This window comes from Euprymna scolopes, chromosome 32, assembly GCF_053919585.1.
Source record: "Euprymna scolopes isolate OS-2025 chromosome 32, ASM5391958v1, whole genome shotgun sequence".
NCBI lineage: Eukaryota > Metazoa > Mollusca > Cephalopoda > Sepiida > Sepiolidae > Euprymna > Euprymna scolopes.
In genome coordinates this window covers 38,433,188-38,450,272 of record NC_136513.1, presented here as the reverse complement: position 1 = coordinate 38,450,272, position 17,085 = coordinate 38,433,188, and the positions used below count along the sequence as shown (strand labels likewise).

General features: G+C 32.8%; 1 protein-coding gene across 2 annotated transcripts in view; it reads right to left on the bottom strand.

Annotated features, from left to right (window-relative positions):
* Positions 1 to 17,085, bottom strand: part of LOC145256274 (uncharacterized) — a 117,614-nt gene that overhangs the window by 18,376 nt on the left and 82,153 nt on the right. The window contains exon 1 of one of the 2 annotated variants that reach the window (XM_080114955.1): positions 6,686 to 6,876. The exons of the other annotated variant lie outside the window; for it this stretch is intronic. Within the exon in view, the coding sequence (XP_079971081.1) occupies positions 6,686 to 6,769 (84 nt within the window). The 5' untranslated portion in view covers positions 6,770 to 6,876. Of the gene's footprint in view, positions 1 to 6,685; positions 6,877 to 17,085 lie in introns of those variants that run through there. 2 annotated transcript variants of the gene reach the window in all.

Genomic DNA, 17,085 nt, shown 5'->3' with positions numbered 1-17,085 from the left:
CCATAAACATAACATAGACATATTTTGCCCCCATAAACATTACGTAGACATATTTTGCCCCCATAAACATAACATAGACATATTTTGTCCCCATAAACATAACATAGACATATTTTGTCCCCATAAACATAACATAGACATATTTTGCCCCCATAAACATAACATAGACATATTTTGTCCCCATAAACATAACATAGACATATTTTGTCCCCATAAACATAACATAGACATATTTTGTCCCCATAAACATAACATAGACATATTTTGTCCACATAAACATAACATAGACATATTTTGCCCCCATAAACATAACATAGACATATTTTGTCCCCATAAACATAACATAGACATATTTTGCCCCCATTAACATAACATAGACATATTTTGCCCCCATAAACATAACATAGACATATTTTGCTCCCATAAACATAACATAGACATATTTTGTCCCCATAAACATAACATAGACATATTTTGTCCCCATAAACATAACATAGACATATTTTGCCCCCATAAACATAACATAGACATATTTTGCCCCCATAAACATAACCTAGACATATTTTGCCCCCATAAACATAACATAGACATATTTTGTCCCCATAAACATAACATAGACATATTTTGTCCCCATAAACATAACATAGACATATTTTGTCCCCATAAACATAACATAGACATATTTTGTCCCCATAAACATAACATAGACATATTTTGTCCCCATAAACATAACATAGACATATTTTGTCCCCATAAACATAACATAGACATATTTTGTCCCCATAAACATAACATAGACATATTTTGTCCACATAAACATAAATAAACATATTTTGCCCCCATAAACATAACATAGACATATTTTGTCCCCATAAACATAACATAGACATATTTTGTCCCCATAAACATAACATAGACATATTTTGCCCCCATAAACATAACCTAGACATATTTTGCCCCCATAAACATAACATAGACATATTTTGCCCTCATAAACATAACATAGACATATTTTGCTCCCATAAACATAACATAGACATATGTAAAACAATGTATGGCACTCGTCTGCTTTTATTCTGTTTACCTTGTTACTTCTCTTTCTGCGACCTGGTTGCTATGGAAACCATAAAAATAACACATACACACACGCACATATATCTATATACATATATATATATGTATGTATATATATGTGTGTGTGTGTGTGTGTGTGTGTGTGTGTGTGTGTGTAATAACAATGTACGGCACTAGTCTGTTTTCATTCTCTCTGCTTCACTTTTTCGCGATTATTTCGGTTAATTAGTAGAAATTCTAATCGCTGAAGTGACCTGGTTGCTATGGAAACCAGTCATAATACGCGTCTCTCACTTCCTTAGGAATGTTTACGATTTTGAACACCAGTAAATTCATCATAACTTTTTTTTAAAGAACGAAAATTGAACCTATTTTTCACAATATAACTGAGAAGATGATCTATAAACTGTAATAATTCTGTGAAATTTGGTCGGAAAATGAGAAAGCAATGAAGTTTAAAGCAGTTCTAAATGATTAAACTGCCATTTTAACATATATTCAAACACGACCGTTTTTTAATTATATATATACTAGCAATAGTACCCGTCATTGACTCGGTTACAAAAACAGCCAACAGAAAATGGACTCTGATTTATTAAAGTATGATAGCTTATGAAAAGGAAGGCTTGTAAGGAAATAGCTTCGAATTTGAGGGTACAAACCCAAAGAAAAATATGATGAAAGTAAAAATAAAATGAATAAACCCCATAATTTATTATACCATACCTGTTCACACTGAAACACTTATCACAATATTCCGTGGATCTATATTAAAAAACCTTGTTAAACTTTGCGACATATTTCCATTCTATGGATGTCAGGCGCGAACGAACACTCGATAATTTTATTATACCATATTTATTCAAACTAAAACATAATTATCAAAGTATATATACGCAGATAGATATGAAAAGTCCTTTTTAAAGTGTGTGCCTATTTCCGTTCTATGGAGGCCATGCGCGAATGCACACCCCACAATTTTATTATACCATCCGTATTTAAGTTAAAACATACTTATCAAAGTATTATTATGTACATCTATATCAAAAACACTTGTAAACGTTTTTTAATTTTTTAATTTTTTATCTATATATATATATATATATATAAATATTTTTTAATTTTTTTATCTATATATATATATATAAATATTTTTTAATTTTTTATCTCTCTCTCTCTCTCTCTCTCTCTATATATATATATATATATATATATATATATATATATATATAGAGAGAGAGAGAGAGAGAGAGAGAGAGAGAGAGAGAGAGAGGTGGTTTTGGAAGATTTTAAACATTAAAACTATGTAATGTATAAATCTTATTCGATTTTTATATTTTTATCATTCGTTGGAAAACTATTTAGTCAGTTATTTAATCACTTCCAATCACTGCATCAGCTTCCTCTCTCGGATTCACAATTTTAATTTTAGGTATCATAATTTTTTTACCATTAACCATGTTTTGGAGGTTAAAAACAATACAGCATATTAAATGATGGCTCCCCAGCATTATTAATCAAACACCACTTCCCTTAATCACAAGAACTAAAAATGTTCCAGATATTGGATCTAGTTTCCAACTCGCGATTAAGTTGGCTAATCCATTCATGTTATAAAAAAGTGTCTTTATTAACTTATATATATATATATATATATATATATGTGTATGCGTGTGTGTACGTGTGTGTGTGTGTACGCGTGTGTGTGTGTGTGTGTGTGTACGTGTGTGTGTGTTTTGCAAAGAAAAGTTAAAAAGCCGTCTAACAGTTGACACATGCATAGGTAAAAAAAAGGATGATGAAAAACAAAATAGGCGAAGAGAATTCAACATTTCCCCTCATAGCATGAAGTTAGTTTTGGGATAATTAATCGATATCGGAATCGCAAAAATTTTACAAGTTGTTCGAATGCTAAAAATCGATTCTTTCAATTGTCATTTTTCTATCGTAGTTTAAGACTTAACTTTCCATTACCGATACTAATGATAAATGATTAATTAATAATGTATTTGGAACTTACAGTAAAACTAATATATATATATATATATATATATATATATATATATATATATATATATATATATATATATAATATAAAGCGTAATGTGTGTGTATGTGTGTGTGTGTGTGGTCATGAATAGGCTCCTATATGGTTGAATATTTAAAAAAATGATTACATATAATGATAGAAGATGTATCGAGACACAGAGATGGGTATGTTTGATCTGGCAGACCAGTGGTTAATTAAGATTGTGGGGTCTGCGTTCGCGCCTGGTCCACAAAGTATGAAAATAAAAAATATAAAATTAAAAAAAAAAACATTTACAAGTGTTCTTGATATAGATGTACATAATAATACTTTGATAAGTATGTTTTAACTTACATAGGAATGGTATGATAAATTGTGGGGTCTGCGTTCGCGCTCGGCCTCCATAGAATAGAAAAAGGCACAAACTTTAATAAAGACTTTTCATATCTATCTGCGTAATTATTAATATATATATATATATATTGCTTATTATAAAGGATTTTTTAAAGAATGTATAATTGTACCGGAATCATGAAAGGACAGGAAGAAGTTATATATATATATATATATATATATATATATATATATATATATATATATATATATATATATATATATATATATATATATACACGGTTGTATCGATTGGTTTTCTATATGTAAATCCAACGAAACTTGATTGATTATTAAAGAATCGTCAATTGAGTACAGACTTGGCATATAGTGTGTCTATTATCTAAACATTATTGGTTACATATATGCATACATGTTTCAATGGAGTGCCAATTCAACGACATGATTTCATCAGATCAAAGAAGAGAATCGATTCTCTTCTCTTATCTGATAAATGTTGCCCCTTATTTGGACTCCACTGAAATATGTATGCACATATGTTACCAATAATATTTGTATAATGGACAGATTATATATACATATACACACACACACACACACACATATATATATATATATATATATATATATATATAACACTAGACAACACAATAGAAGAATATGACAACCCAGCAACCCTAATCGCCCGAAAAAGAGAAAGGAGTATAAAAAAGGGAACTGAAGACAAGACTAGAAGGATGGCAACAACATAAGAGAGAAGGCAGGTTCATGGAAGGACTGAACCAGAGCTACATTGACAAGGAGGCCTCACTACAATGGTTTAAAAATGACAAATTTCCATTTGATGAAGAACGATTAATTATAGCTTCACAAGACCAAGGCTTACTTACAAATGGATTTAAGAAAATGGCTGGTCTACAAAAAAATGACCAATGCAGATTCTGTCACTCAGCTGTTGAAAGCCCAAGCCATCTAATGTCTGGATTCAAGATCCTTCTAGCGGATGGTCATTACACTGCTCGCCACAACAAAGTATGTAGATACTTACATTGGAAGATCTGTGGAGAGATGCAACTAGATAGGTCGTCGAACATCTGGGAACATGATCCACCACCGATAACATCAAATGGAAAATGACAGTGTTCTACGACAAAAACATACAGGCAGGCAGATACATAAAAGACAAGGTCATAAATCCAGATATAGTAATATGGAACAAGCTCGAAAGGACTGCACTCATTATCGACGTCACAGTTCCAAACGACTCTGACCTTAATAGAGCAGAACGGGAAAAGATAACAAAATATCAGGACCTAAAAATGATCTAAAAACATGGTCTCTGAAAGAAATAAACATTATACCAGTTGTGACAGGAGCAACTGGCCTAACAAAAAGAACCTTTAAAAATACTTAGAAGCAATCACTGGAAAACCAAGCTGTAAGGAAATACAGTTAGCAGCCATAAAGGGAACAGTGTCTATTCTTAAAAGAACCCTCGGATATAAATTTAAATTATAATAGAATCAAGTGTTAGCCCACGGAAGGAGCCCCTTGATCTCTTCAAACTAACAAAAGTAAAATGAAAAAGACAGAAAAACAGAAAGAGAGATAGAGAGAGAGAACACAGTTCCCTGAACATATGAAATTCATAAGCGATTCCCAGTCGCACGTATATTCCCGCTGGTAGGGGAGATGATGACAGAATTTCGACTAGTTATTCATGCAGATAACAACAGAGAGAGAGAGAGAGAGAGAGAGAGAGAGAGAGAGAGAGAGAGAATGAGAGAAAGCTGTGAAGAAAATACAGATAGCAGCCATATAGAGATTACATGTCTGGTTGAACGCTTTGTGGCCAAAAAGTGGGTGGCTATTTTACGTTAAATTTATATAGAAAAATTATCTCTCACGCGAAAATCTTAATTTTTTTTTTTCAAAATTTCTTCTTTCATATTATTATGCTTAAACGTATTAGGCCACAAAAAACCAGGTCATCATTTTTTTGGTCAATATCAAGTTTCTTTCCAACTCCCCCAGAAACTTTAAAATGACGACTTTTAATGGTGTTCGGTGGTGCTGAAAACGAATATTACGTGTAAATTTGGGACAGATAAGTAGTTTTGATGATATGAAGAAATTACTTTTTCAAAAAGTGGGAGATCACTTTACTATACAAATTTAAAGTAAAATGAGCACCCACTTTCCTAGTAATGTCTTCATATCATAAAACAAATATAACTGTCATATTCGTTTTCTGTGATAGTTTAATTGAAAAAAATTTGGTTTTCTGATTTTTGGTTTGAAAATAAAATGGTTTTAGATTTCAGATTAAATAAGTTACATCAAATATAACTTGAAATTTGATTAAACTAAATAATTAAAAAAATTCATTAGTAGACTTGAAACAAAGCTATTATATCGAATAAGTAATGTCATCGAGGTAATTATTGAAATAGATTTCATTTAATGTGATATGTTAATTACGGTAACGCAATAATGTAGAAATGGTTTGAAGAATGCTATATATTGAAAGTCCGTATGCAATATAATGTCTCCTTTGACAGAAGTATCCTAAAATGGGCATTAGTATTTCTTGACCAGGAGAGGTGTACACACATATGTCCTTTATATTTATTTGGTGATTGGGAGTTGTACACACAGGCACACACAGACACATGAATGCTGCTACTTTATATATATATATATATATATATATATATATATATATATATATATATATATATATACGGATGGATCGATTGGTTTCATAGATGTAAATCCAATGAAACTTGATTGATTATTAAAAAGTCGTCACTGCTGGAGAAACCTGGCATATAGCTGGTTTATGATACAAACATTATCGGTTACATATGTTACCAATTGTATTTGTATAATGGACAGATGATATATATATATATATATATATATATATATATATATATATATATATATATATATATATATATGAAAATAAAACGGTACTATCTTTCTGTGTGTTTAACCAGCTTTCTACAAAGGAGGAAGTTCCCTGGACATATGAAATTAATAAGCGGTTCCCAGTCGCATGTATATTCCCGCTGGTAGGGGAGATGATGACAGAATTTCGACTAGTTATTCATGCAGATAAAAACAGAGAGAGAGAGAGAGAGAGAGAGAACACGGCATATACAAAACTGTCATATCGTAGAAGGATAGAGTACAAGGTTCAATCTTAGGAAAAAATTCTCATACCTGTGGTGGAGGAAGGCATTTCACACATGGGAAGAAATATATGACGGCTACAAATGCCAACACAAATAGTGAATGAGATGCCATGGCGCACGAATAAGCTAAATGTTCGTCTTATCTGTGGAGACAATTTATCTACGTTTATATATGTTTGTCGTTACAGGAACTGGGAAAAGTGGGGTGGATGTATCAAATAAATGTCATCTATCTCACAGAGGCTCCCTGATTGTATGTATGTGGCTTTCAAAGGCGTAACCTGCGAATTAATTTTTCCTGAACACGATTTATTTAAAGTTTCGTGCATATTTTAAAAATAATACAGAAGCATGTCCAGGTATATTTTAATATAGAATATATGTGCATGTCCGGGTACATTAAGCACGTATATTTTAAACAAAGGTTAATATTCTTGAAGGAGATATTGTTTTTAAAGGCGACCACGTACTCTCATAATATCTTTAAAAACTATTTTTACTTGTTTTTACTGTGCGTATATTAATTGGCTTTCAAAGGCGTAACCTGCGAACAAGATATATTTAAATGTTTGTGCATATTTTAATATAGAATATATGTGCATTCACGGATACATTAAGCACGTATATATTTAAACAAAGTTATCAAAGAACCAAAAAGACACGACAATCGAGCTTCATATGTTAAATCTGTTTCTCTCTCTCTCTCTCTCTCTCTCTCTCTCTCTCTCTCCTTCTCACTCTTTCTCACTCTTTCTCACTCTCTTTCTCTCTCTCGCTTTCTCTCTCCCCCCTCTCTGTATATATATATATATATATATATATATATATATATATATATATATATATATATATAATTTAAAGGAGATTAGAACAATAGTCTAAAGAGCTGGGTGTATTTTAATGTAACAGTGAAATTACTAGTTTAATTAAAATACAGGAAAGAGAAAGTGCTCGTTGTAATTTAGATATATAATAAGCTCGATAGGTAAATGTCCTAGAGCTAATTCAATATTAAATAATGTGATTGATAATTTAAAATTTAAAATTCAAATTATAATTAAATTAAAAATCCGTTTCATAAGAAGGAACAACAACAAAATCAATTATCTGTACGATCGTTTCGGAAAACAATGCTTTTTATTGTGGTATACATCAAGTTACGTACAATAATTACATATAGTTTTTTAATAGCAAGGTCTCCTCGTCAGCAAATTTTGGAGGGTTTTTATTGAATTTAAAAGACACCATAAATAAACCTAGCATTAAAAGTAAAGCAGATCAATCTGAAAAAAATTCAAATAAAAGGTCTGGATTTAAAATTTATAAGAGAATTAATATGGGTTAGAGATATAAAATAAATAGAGTAAAATATAGATTTGAATTTACATTATAAGTTTGCTTTAAAAATATATAGAGATATTAACCTTTTACTTTTTCGCTTTTTGAAATCAGGAACTATGGTTAAAATACTCATTTAGATGTTTGCTATAGCTTTTTATCTTATTGAATGATGAATTTTAAAGGAAGGGGACGTCCGTGCAATAAATTATTTCCGTTAGCGTATTTTTTATTTAAAGACGCTACGGTTTATATTTCGAATGTTGTTTGTGCAATTACATGTTGTAAAAATAAAAATATTATAATGAGGCCCTTAAAAACTCTGGATATAATTCACAAATTAACTTCATAAATAAAAATGATAGAAACATAAACTGCATTGAAAATAAACCTATTAAGAGCGTAATAACATATAATATGGCAATGTCTTCCCGTACGCGAGTGAAGAAAAATAACCAAGAGACAAAAAAGATAAAACCAAACCACAAATATTAGATAATAATACACATAAACAGCAAACTAAAACCCGTAAACGTAAGAATAGACATAAGGAGATACTATGGTTCAACCCCCCATATTCCAAAAACCTAGAGACAAACATAGCCAGAGAATTTTTTAAAATATTAGATAAGAACGTTAAAGCCCCCCATAGATATAATAAAATTTTCAATAAGAACACAATTAAAGTCTCTTACTCTACTATGCCTAACCTTCATCAGAAAATAATTAGCTCTAATAATAAGAAAATTAATAAGCTTCAAAATACAACTATACAAAATATATCGGACTGTAACTGTAGAAGAAAAAATAAATGTCCCTACAAGGCTCATGTAAAATTAAAAATGTTATCTATAGCTGCACAGTATCAAAAACTCCAAATCTACATGAACCTATTAACAGCCATAACTCAACTACCAGATTAAATAATAACACCAACTTAAACCAATCTACCGATCAATTACTAATCAACCCACCATATAATAATCCAACAACAGACCTAACGGAAAATAATCACAATAAGCAAGACGTAATATATTTTGGTTCCACGTCTGGCCTAATAAAACATAGAATTTCAACGCACAAACATTCTTTTAAAAATAACTCTCTGTCAAACCAAACTACTCTATCCAACTATATTTGGCAACTAAAAAATAGCAATATTTCTTTCAACTTAAAATGGCGAATAATTGAGACTTGCAAATCATATAAACCAGGAGATAAATTTTGTGCACTATGTACAAAAGAGACCCTAAAAAATTTAAAATATGAAGATATAAAAAATACAACCACACTATTAAATTCAAGACAGGGGCTTATATTTACATGCAGTCATAAACGTTGGTCTAAATTTAATAAATATAAACCACCTTAAATCATTAAAAATTATTTATTAGTAAAAATAGATTATAATTTTTTTTTTATAAATCAAGTCAGACTAATTATCCCCCTTACACCATTCAAATAAATAAAGTAAAGAACACATGACAATTATCTATCCTTACAGCATTTCATCCAAAAATAGCGAACATTTCTGTAAAAGTCTGAGGACGCTACAGACGGCCAAAAAACGGCCGTGTAGCCGAAACAATAATGTAACTTAACAGAAAGATACGGTAATAAAAAAATAAACCGTATATATATATGTATATATATATATATATATATATATATATTAAATGGGAAATTTGAAAACTTTGAAGTGTCGGATATAATGATAAAATTATTTTTATATCCTTTTTTTTTATAACTCCAATATTTCCCTAATAAATAGCTTCATCAGGGTAGAAAGTCCGGTCCATGAATTTTCTTTTTCTTTTTCTTCATTTTGGTGTTATGGCGAAGAGAAAAGAATGTACGTGCTGTACGGTGATTTCAAGTGTATAATGCTCCAGTTTCGAGCGGGATTTAAAGTAAAAAATGGTTACACTCTTTTTGAAGACACATATTTTTAAAGTAAAATTTAAATGGGGAATTTGAAAACTATTTATTAGTGAAATATCGGACTTACAAAAAAATAAGTAAATAAAAATGATTTTATCATTATATCCGACACTTCAAAGTTTCCGGCTACTGCTGCAAAATATAAATAAAAAGCCAAAAGAAAGCTTCGTACACATCCGTGGTTTTTTTATTCATACCTAAACAAGAGATTTATTCTCGAAAACTCGAGATATAACCATCTACAATCCTCTACGACACATGATAATAAATAAGTGCATTATAAGTGAAAAATATCTTAATTCTTTCAATATTTTGTATTATTCTTTTAAAACATTCGTGTGTACGGCGTTTTCCACAAACTACATTGTAATAACCTTCAATCACAACTCTTTCACACTAAACACAATACCTCAAATACACTTTAACATTTAATTCATATATATATATATATATATATATATATATATATATATATAATTTAAAGGAGATTAGAATAATAGTCTAAAGAGCTAAGTGTATTTTAATGTAATAGTGAAATTACTAGTTTAATTAAAATACAGGAAATGCTCGTTGTAATTTAGATATATAATAAGCTCGATAGTTAAATGTCCTAGAGCTAATTCAATATTAAGTAATGTGATTTATAATTTAAAAGTTTTAAAATTTTTAAAATTTAAAAATCAAAATTTAATTAAATAAAAAATCAGTTTCATAAGAAGGAACAACAACAAAGTCAATTATCTGTACGATCGTTTCGGAAATCCGTGCTTTTTATTTGTGGTATACATGAAGTCACGTAGAATAATTATACATAGTTTTTTTGGTAAGCACGGTCTCCTCATCAGCAAATTTAGGAGGATTTCTATTGAATTGAAAAGACACCAAAAATAAACCTAGCATTAAAAGTAAGGCAGATGAATCTGAAAAATTGAAGTAAAAGGTTTGGATATAAAATTTATAAGAAAATTAATAAGGAAATTGGTATAGGTTAGAGATATATATATATTGACTTATGTATATATATATATATATATATATATATATATATATATATATATATATTGACTTATGTATATATATATGTATGTATGTATGTATGTATGTATGTATGCATGCATGTATGTATGTGCTAGAACTTATCATCCTAAATGCTATGCAATTATGCAAAATGTAGAATATATGCATAAATAAGACTGAATGAAATAGGTAAATGAATATCATCAAAGAACAACATTTAAAAAATAAATAGTAAAATAAGGAAATTTCGTTTTTCAAACGTATGCAAATTTATGAAGTCGTTGCGTATCCATCCCTAAACTCATAAGAAATGTGTTTTTAGTGCAACAAAGAATTCAAGAAAGGCGAAATTGATCAAATGTTTTTCTAACATCACGATCTGCGTACGTGGGCTTACGTGAACGACTTTTCCTTTCAGCGTAAAGTACTCAATAATAAAAACCAAATGTTAAAGGGGCATACACACACACACACACATATATATATTATTTACTAAACATAAACACTTATAAACTTTGACTCAATGATATGATGCAAATGCAGATGTGAAAAAAAGATGGCTGACCGAAGATTCAAGTTTTTTCTGCTTTTCCATGAATTTTTACATTACATTATGAATTATTCTCGTCAAAGGATCTCTGTTTTTTGTTCTCATGAGTTCACAGAACAAATTATTCAATGTAGACATAAAAATATTTCTTGACTGTTTCGCTCAAGATTAAAGGACACTCAAACTTGCCACCCACATCTAACCCCCAAGATCGTCATGGGCATGGTATATGTGTCTACATAAGATATAGCTTTCTATGTGGTAGTGGCACCTACAGACAATGCCCCAAATTGTCTTACATATGCTGTTCCGAGTAGTACGTAAAGCATCGCGTTTATATGTGCCCTTTATCGCCCCTACAACAGCAGAGTTACTATCATTGACATAAAAATATTTATTATTCCCAGTGAATAAAACAACTTTGTAAACATGTACACAATGTAAAAATGTACTTCAATATAACTTGACCTATGTTCCTGTGCAAAACTGGCGTTGGATTGACTGTTTCCCTTGATCAGTTCAAGATTAAAGGAAACTCAAACTTGACATCCACATCTAAGTTCCAAGATCGTCATGGGCATGGTACATGAAAGATGGCTTTCCATTTGGAAGGGAAATCTCCAGACAATATCTCAAATTGCCCTACATGTGTTCACCACGTTCATATTTACCCTCTATCGCCCCTACAACAGCAGAGTTACTATCATTGAGAGTATATCTGAGAAAATTGACCATGTCCTGTCTGCTTATCTATCGGCTAACATTCAAGCTAGTGAAGACTGAAATGTTCAATGTTCAATGTTTACTTAATTCAAACAAAACGCAAGATGAGGGGGGATTCTGTCATGATTTCTCTATTGCTTATAACCCAACACGGTTTGTTCACACATCCACCCGTACACCCGACAATGGCAGACAGTGTGCAAGTCTCCTAGACCTTCTTCTTACAAATTGCCCTGAATTGTGCTCATCCACCTTTCTATCTCCACTAGGATCTTCCGATCATTTGCTTATTTAATTAGGATAAAAAAACAAGACATAATAAATCATCAGATGAACCTCTCTATCGTATAGTGTATCGTTATTCTACGTTTGACTGGCATAACTTCCGAACATTTCTATCAAATATACCTCTGCGACTCATGTTTTTAAATCACGTGTTCTTTATATTAGACTAAACCTACCGGTTAATTGTCGGCAGGGACCGCTCCGACCTATCCAAGAACACCAGCAAAAACCGAAGAGCGAGCCATGGTTCACTTCAGAATGTGCTTCTGCCATTGCGCACAGAAATCACTATTTCCATCGCTTTCAATGAAATACATTTTAAAAACTAAAGTCACCTTTAAGACTGCCAGCAAACACTGCAAAAGAGTAATGAAGAACGCAAGAGAGTTGTATGCACTGTCTGTCGAATTTAAAGTAGTTAAACAACGGCTTAGTTTCCTCGAGTTTTGGCGAATAAAAAAACAGGGTCCTGAACAGAGGTATGTGTTCTATCCTTAACCGAGGGTAATTTCCTTAGCAAAGCTAGACTCTTGCTAAGAACTTTTGCAGCAAATTGTACCTTTAACGATCAGGGCTGCCTTTCGCCGATATTTCCTTCTTTGATTAGAAAACACACTAAGCGGCATACAATTATCTGTACGTGGTGTTGCGAAACCTATCAAAAACATTTATTCCAGTAAAGCAACTGGCTCTGACAGCATTCCAATCATAGTGCGCAAAAAGCTTTAACTGGAACTAGCTCCTATAGTAGCAAAGTTGTTTAAAGTTTGCCTTAGGAAGAAATACTTTCCAACACGCTAGAAAACTTCAGAAGTCTGCCCCATATTTAAAATTTCTGGAGACTAGTCAACTGTTTCCTAGTACAAACCAATTAGTTTCCAGTGCGCTATGAGTACGTTGCTGGAAGAAAAAAAAACTACTTCATGATACGCAGTATGTTTTTTTCTGCTAGATCTAAATTCAATGTGCTTACTAATTTCGTTTCTGGAGAAATTGCTCTTGACATATAAAAGGCTTTTGATAGAGTATGGGAAACCGATCTACTTCACAAGATTTCCAGCTGCGGAAGAGATGAAAATGTTATTTCAATTATTAAACCGTTTATTTATAAGGATATTCGTCGGTAGTCAGAAACCAAATGTTCATAGTATTAAAGAAGGCGCCAACAAAGGTTCCATCCTGGACCCAACTCTCTTCCAGAGTTTCATCAATGATTTCGCAAATTAGATTTTTAGATCGTCACAAGACATTTATGCTAAGGACACTGCTATCTATGGCAAATGCCGCAAACGATCTCTTTCATTTCTTCTCTTTTATCTTGAGCACGTGCTGAGATGAGGAAAAATGTGGCTGGTTAATTTTAACGAATCTAAAACTAAGCTTCTCTCTTTCCATCACCAACGCATTGATCTCATCTGGGTCCCAATTGAAATCAATAACTGTTGTCTGTTAGACAAGCTTTTTTGTCTGATCTTCACTCCTGATCTAAAGTGGAACACATAAAGCAAATCCGTTGCTAAGACTGCCGGACAAATAGTTGGATCATTCTGCCGCTCTAGCAGATGCAACCCCCTACCTGCATGAGAGCCAAGTACGTCATGATAGAGTACTGTTGCCACATCTAAATAGGAGTCGCTTGGAGCATCTAATCTTACTTGACAGAGTTCAAAACCAGCTTCGAAATCTAGTAGGTGATGCACTTTTAACTTTCTTGCAACTTTTTTCTTGCAACTTTTTTTTCAACAGAAGTGACGTTGCGATCCTGTCTACACTCTATCGTTATTTTCATGGCAAGTGCTCGTCTGAGCTTCACTCTATGATCCTCTTTATCAAACCTCACAAACATCACCGACTAGCTAGAGCTACAACCAGCAATTTCTCCCACTTTTTAACCACGCCTAAATCCAAACAAAACTAATTTAGAGCTTCCCGCCTGGGCGATTCTGTTTCGCTGGCCTGCTTTCCACCTGACTACAACATGGCCGTCTTCAAGTTTTATGTAAATAAGTTCTTGTGTAACATTCCTCTTAATTAATCATGTCATACCCAATTATTACCACTAACGTTCCCTGTGATCATATGCCGGTGACCACCGCCCACTATTTAACAGTTATCCTCGAGTTACCCTCAGGCCTTAATAAATGGTCAATTACTTGTAAACTTATATATATATATATATATATATATATATATATATATATATATATATATATATAAAGAAATTAATGGAGAGAGAGGAGTGAAAAAAGAAAGAGAAGTTGAGATATATACATAAAATTGTGTACTGTACTATCTCCTTGTTATCTTTTTGTTTTTGTTTTTGTTCTTTGTTTTGTTTTGTTTTTTCGAACAATATTTACCCGGATGTACTCGCTAGTCATTCACGGACATGCATCTATATTCTTGACATCGAGTTATATATACATAAAACTCTAAACAGACGCTCGTTCGGGCGAGATTACTTGGCAGGTTACACTTTTGAAAGCTCATATAGCCCTTATCAAATAACCTTCACCTGTTGTCCGCAAGGAATGAAATAGAGACAAAGGAATATTCAGATAAATACATTCAATATGTGCATCTCGATCATCCTGTCTTTTCGTGTCTTTGCGATCTTTGTTTGAATTATACAAGCTTGTATACCCGGATCAGCACCGATATGCTTTGTAAAATCTCCACCCACATTTAAATAAATCGTGTTGGCGCAAAACTGCTTCGCAGGTTACGCCTTTGGAAGCCAAATCAGGCGGGAGCCTATGTCTCACCTATCTACCTGATTAAGTCTGGCTTTATCTTTTATCGAAGCGGTTATCTCCCTTTGCCACTGTTACTGTAACCACAAACATATATAAACGTAGATGAATTGTCTCCACAGTTAAGACGAAGATTTTGCTTAATCCTCCCCCATGACATCTCATTCAGTATTTGTGTTGGCATTTGTAGCTGTCATATATTTCTTCACCATGATCATTTGTTTTTCAAAACTTACTATATATATATATATATATATATATATATATATATATATATATATATATATATTATCATAACTTGGATGCTTTCAGACATGATGGAAGGCACCTATCGCTTTGATGATTTATAATAATCATACTTATTTCTTTTATCTTATTATTTGTTTTTTTTTATTACATTTTCACTCCAAACAAGGCACATTGCCACTTTGGTGTAGGGGGCTACCATCAGTGGCAGCAACTACTGGGGCACTATGTTGGGATTTGGGCAGCAGGATGTCGGTTCACGTTACACTTGAACATCTGCATGTCAGTAGAGTTAGGGAAGCAGGAACTTGGAATGGAATTCCAGAGTCTAGCGGTTCTGGGGAAGAAACTACTGGAGTAGAAAGATCTTTTACGTCTAGGGATCTCCACTGTGTCGGGGGTGGGATTTAGCTGCTGTCGGGTTTGTCGAGGGTGTCTACGTCGTGGGGGCACAAGTGTCTGCAGTTCGTCAGAGCATTCACCATTAAAATACTTGTAGAACAGGCAGAGGGATGCAACGTTTCGTCGATGGGACAGAGGCTGAAGCTTAGATGCCTATCAGATTGGCGACTCCCTTTTGAACCTTGTCTAGGAGCGAGAGACTAGTAGCAGATGCACCAGCCCAAATGTGACCACAATACTCCATATATGAGCGAATGGTGGCCTTATAGAGGTACAGTATACTTTCAGTTGTCAGTAGTTTTCTAGCACGGTAGAGAGAGCCTACCTTTTTCGCCGCGGCCCTGGCAATGTTTCAATATAATTGTTCCAACTCATGTTTCCTGTGAACGTTAGGCCAATCAGTTTGAAAGATGTATTCTCAGACAGGGAGTCACTGGTCATTGCTATTGGTGGCAGAGAAGGTTTCTTGTAATTATTAAAGGAAACCAGTTTAGTCTTGGCAGCATTGAATGTGACCATCCATTTATATCCCCATTCCACTACGGGTTGGAAGTCATCCTCTACTGTTTTTACCATTTCTTTAGATATGTGTTCATTTGTTTTCCCCTCATGCCTGTTATAGAGTGTATAGTGTCATCAGCATATATACCCATCTCAGAGGCAGTTTTGTCGGGGAGGTCATTAATAAATATTAGGATAATAGAGGTCCAACGATAGACTACTGAGGCACTCCCGCATTTATATCACACTGTTTACATGTACGAGCGTCGAGGACAACCTGGATTTTTCTCTTATCTAAGAAGGATTTAATTATGTTAAGTATTCTACCAGTGATACAGTAGGATTTAATTTTCCTGAGGAGACCCTTGTACCATACCCTGTCAAAAGCCTTAGATATATCTAGAGCTAACGGTCTGCCCTTCCCCGCTTTGTTCAGTGAATGGTATATACGTTCAGAGATTACAGTGAGGATGTCAGCTGTGGAACGGGCTTGTCTAAATCCATATTGTTTGTCAGTAATAAGTTTAGCATCTGTAAGGTGCCAGACTAGAGCATGGTTAATTATGGTCTCAAATATTTTGGCGAAAAGTGGGAGGAGGCTAATGGGGCGATAATTTGATGGGTCAGTTCTTTCGCCAGAATTCTTGAATACTGGTACCAGAGAAGCAGTTT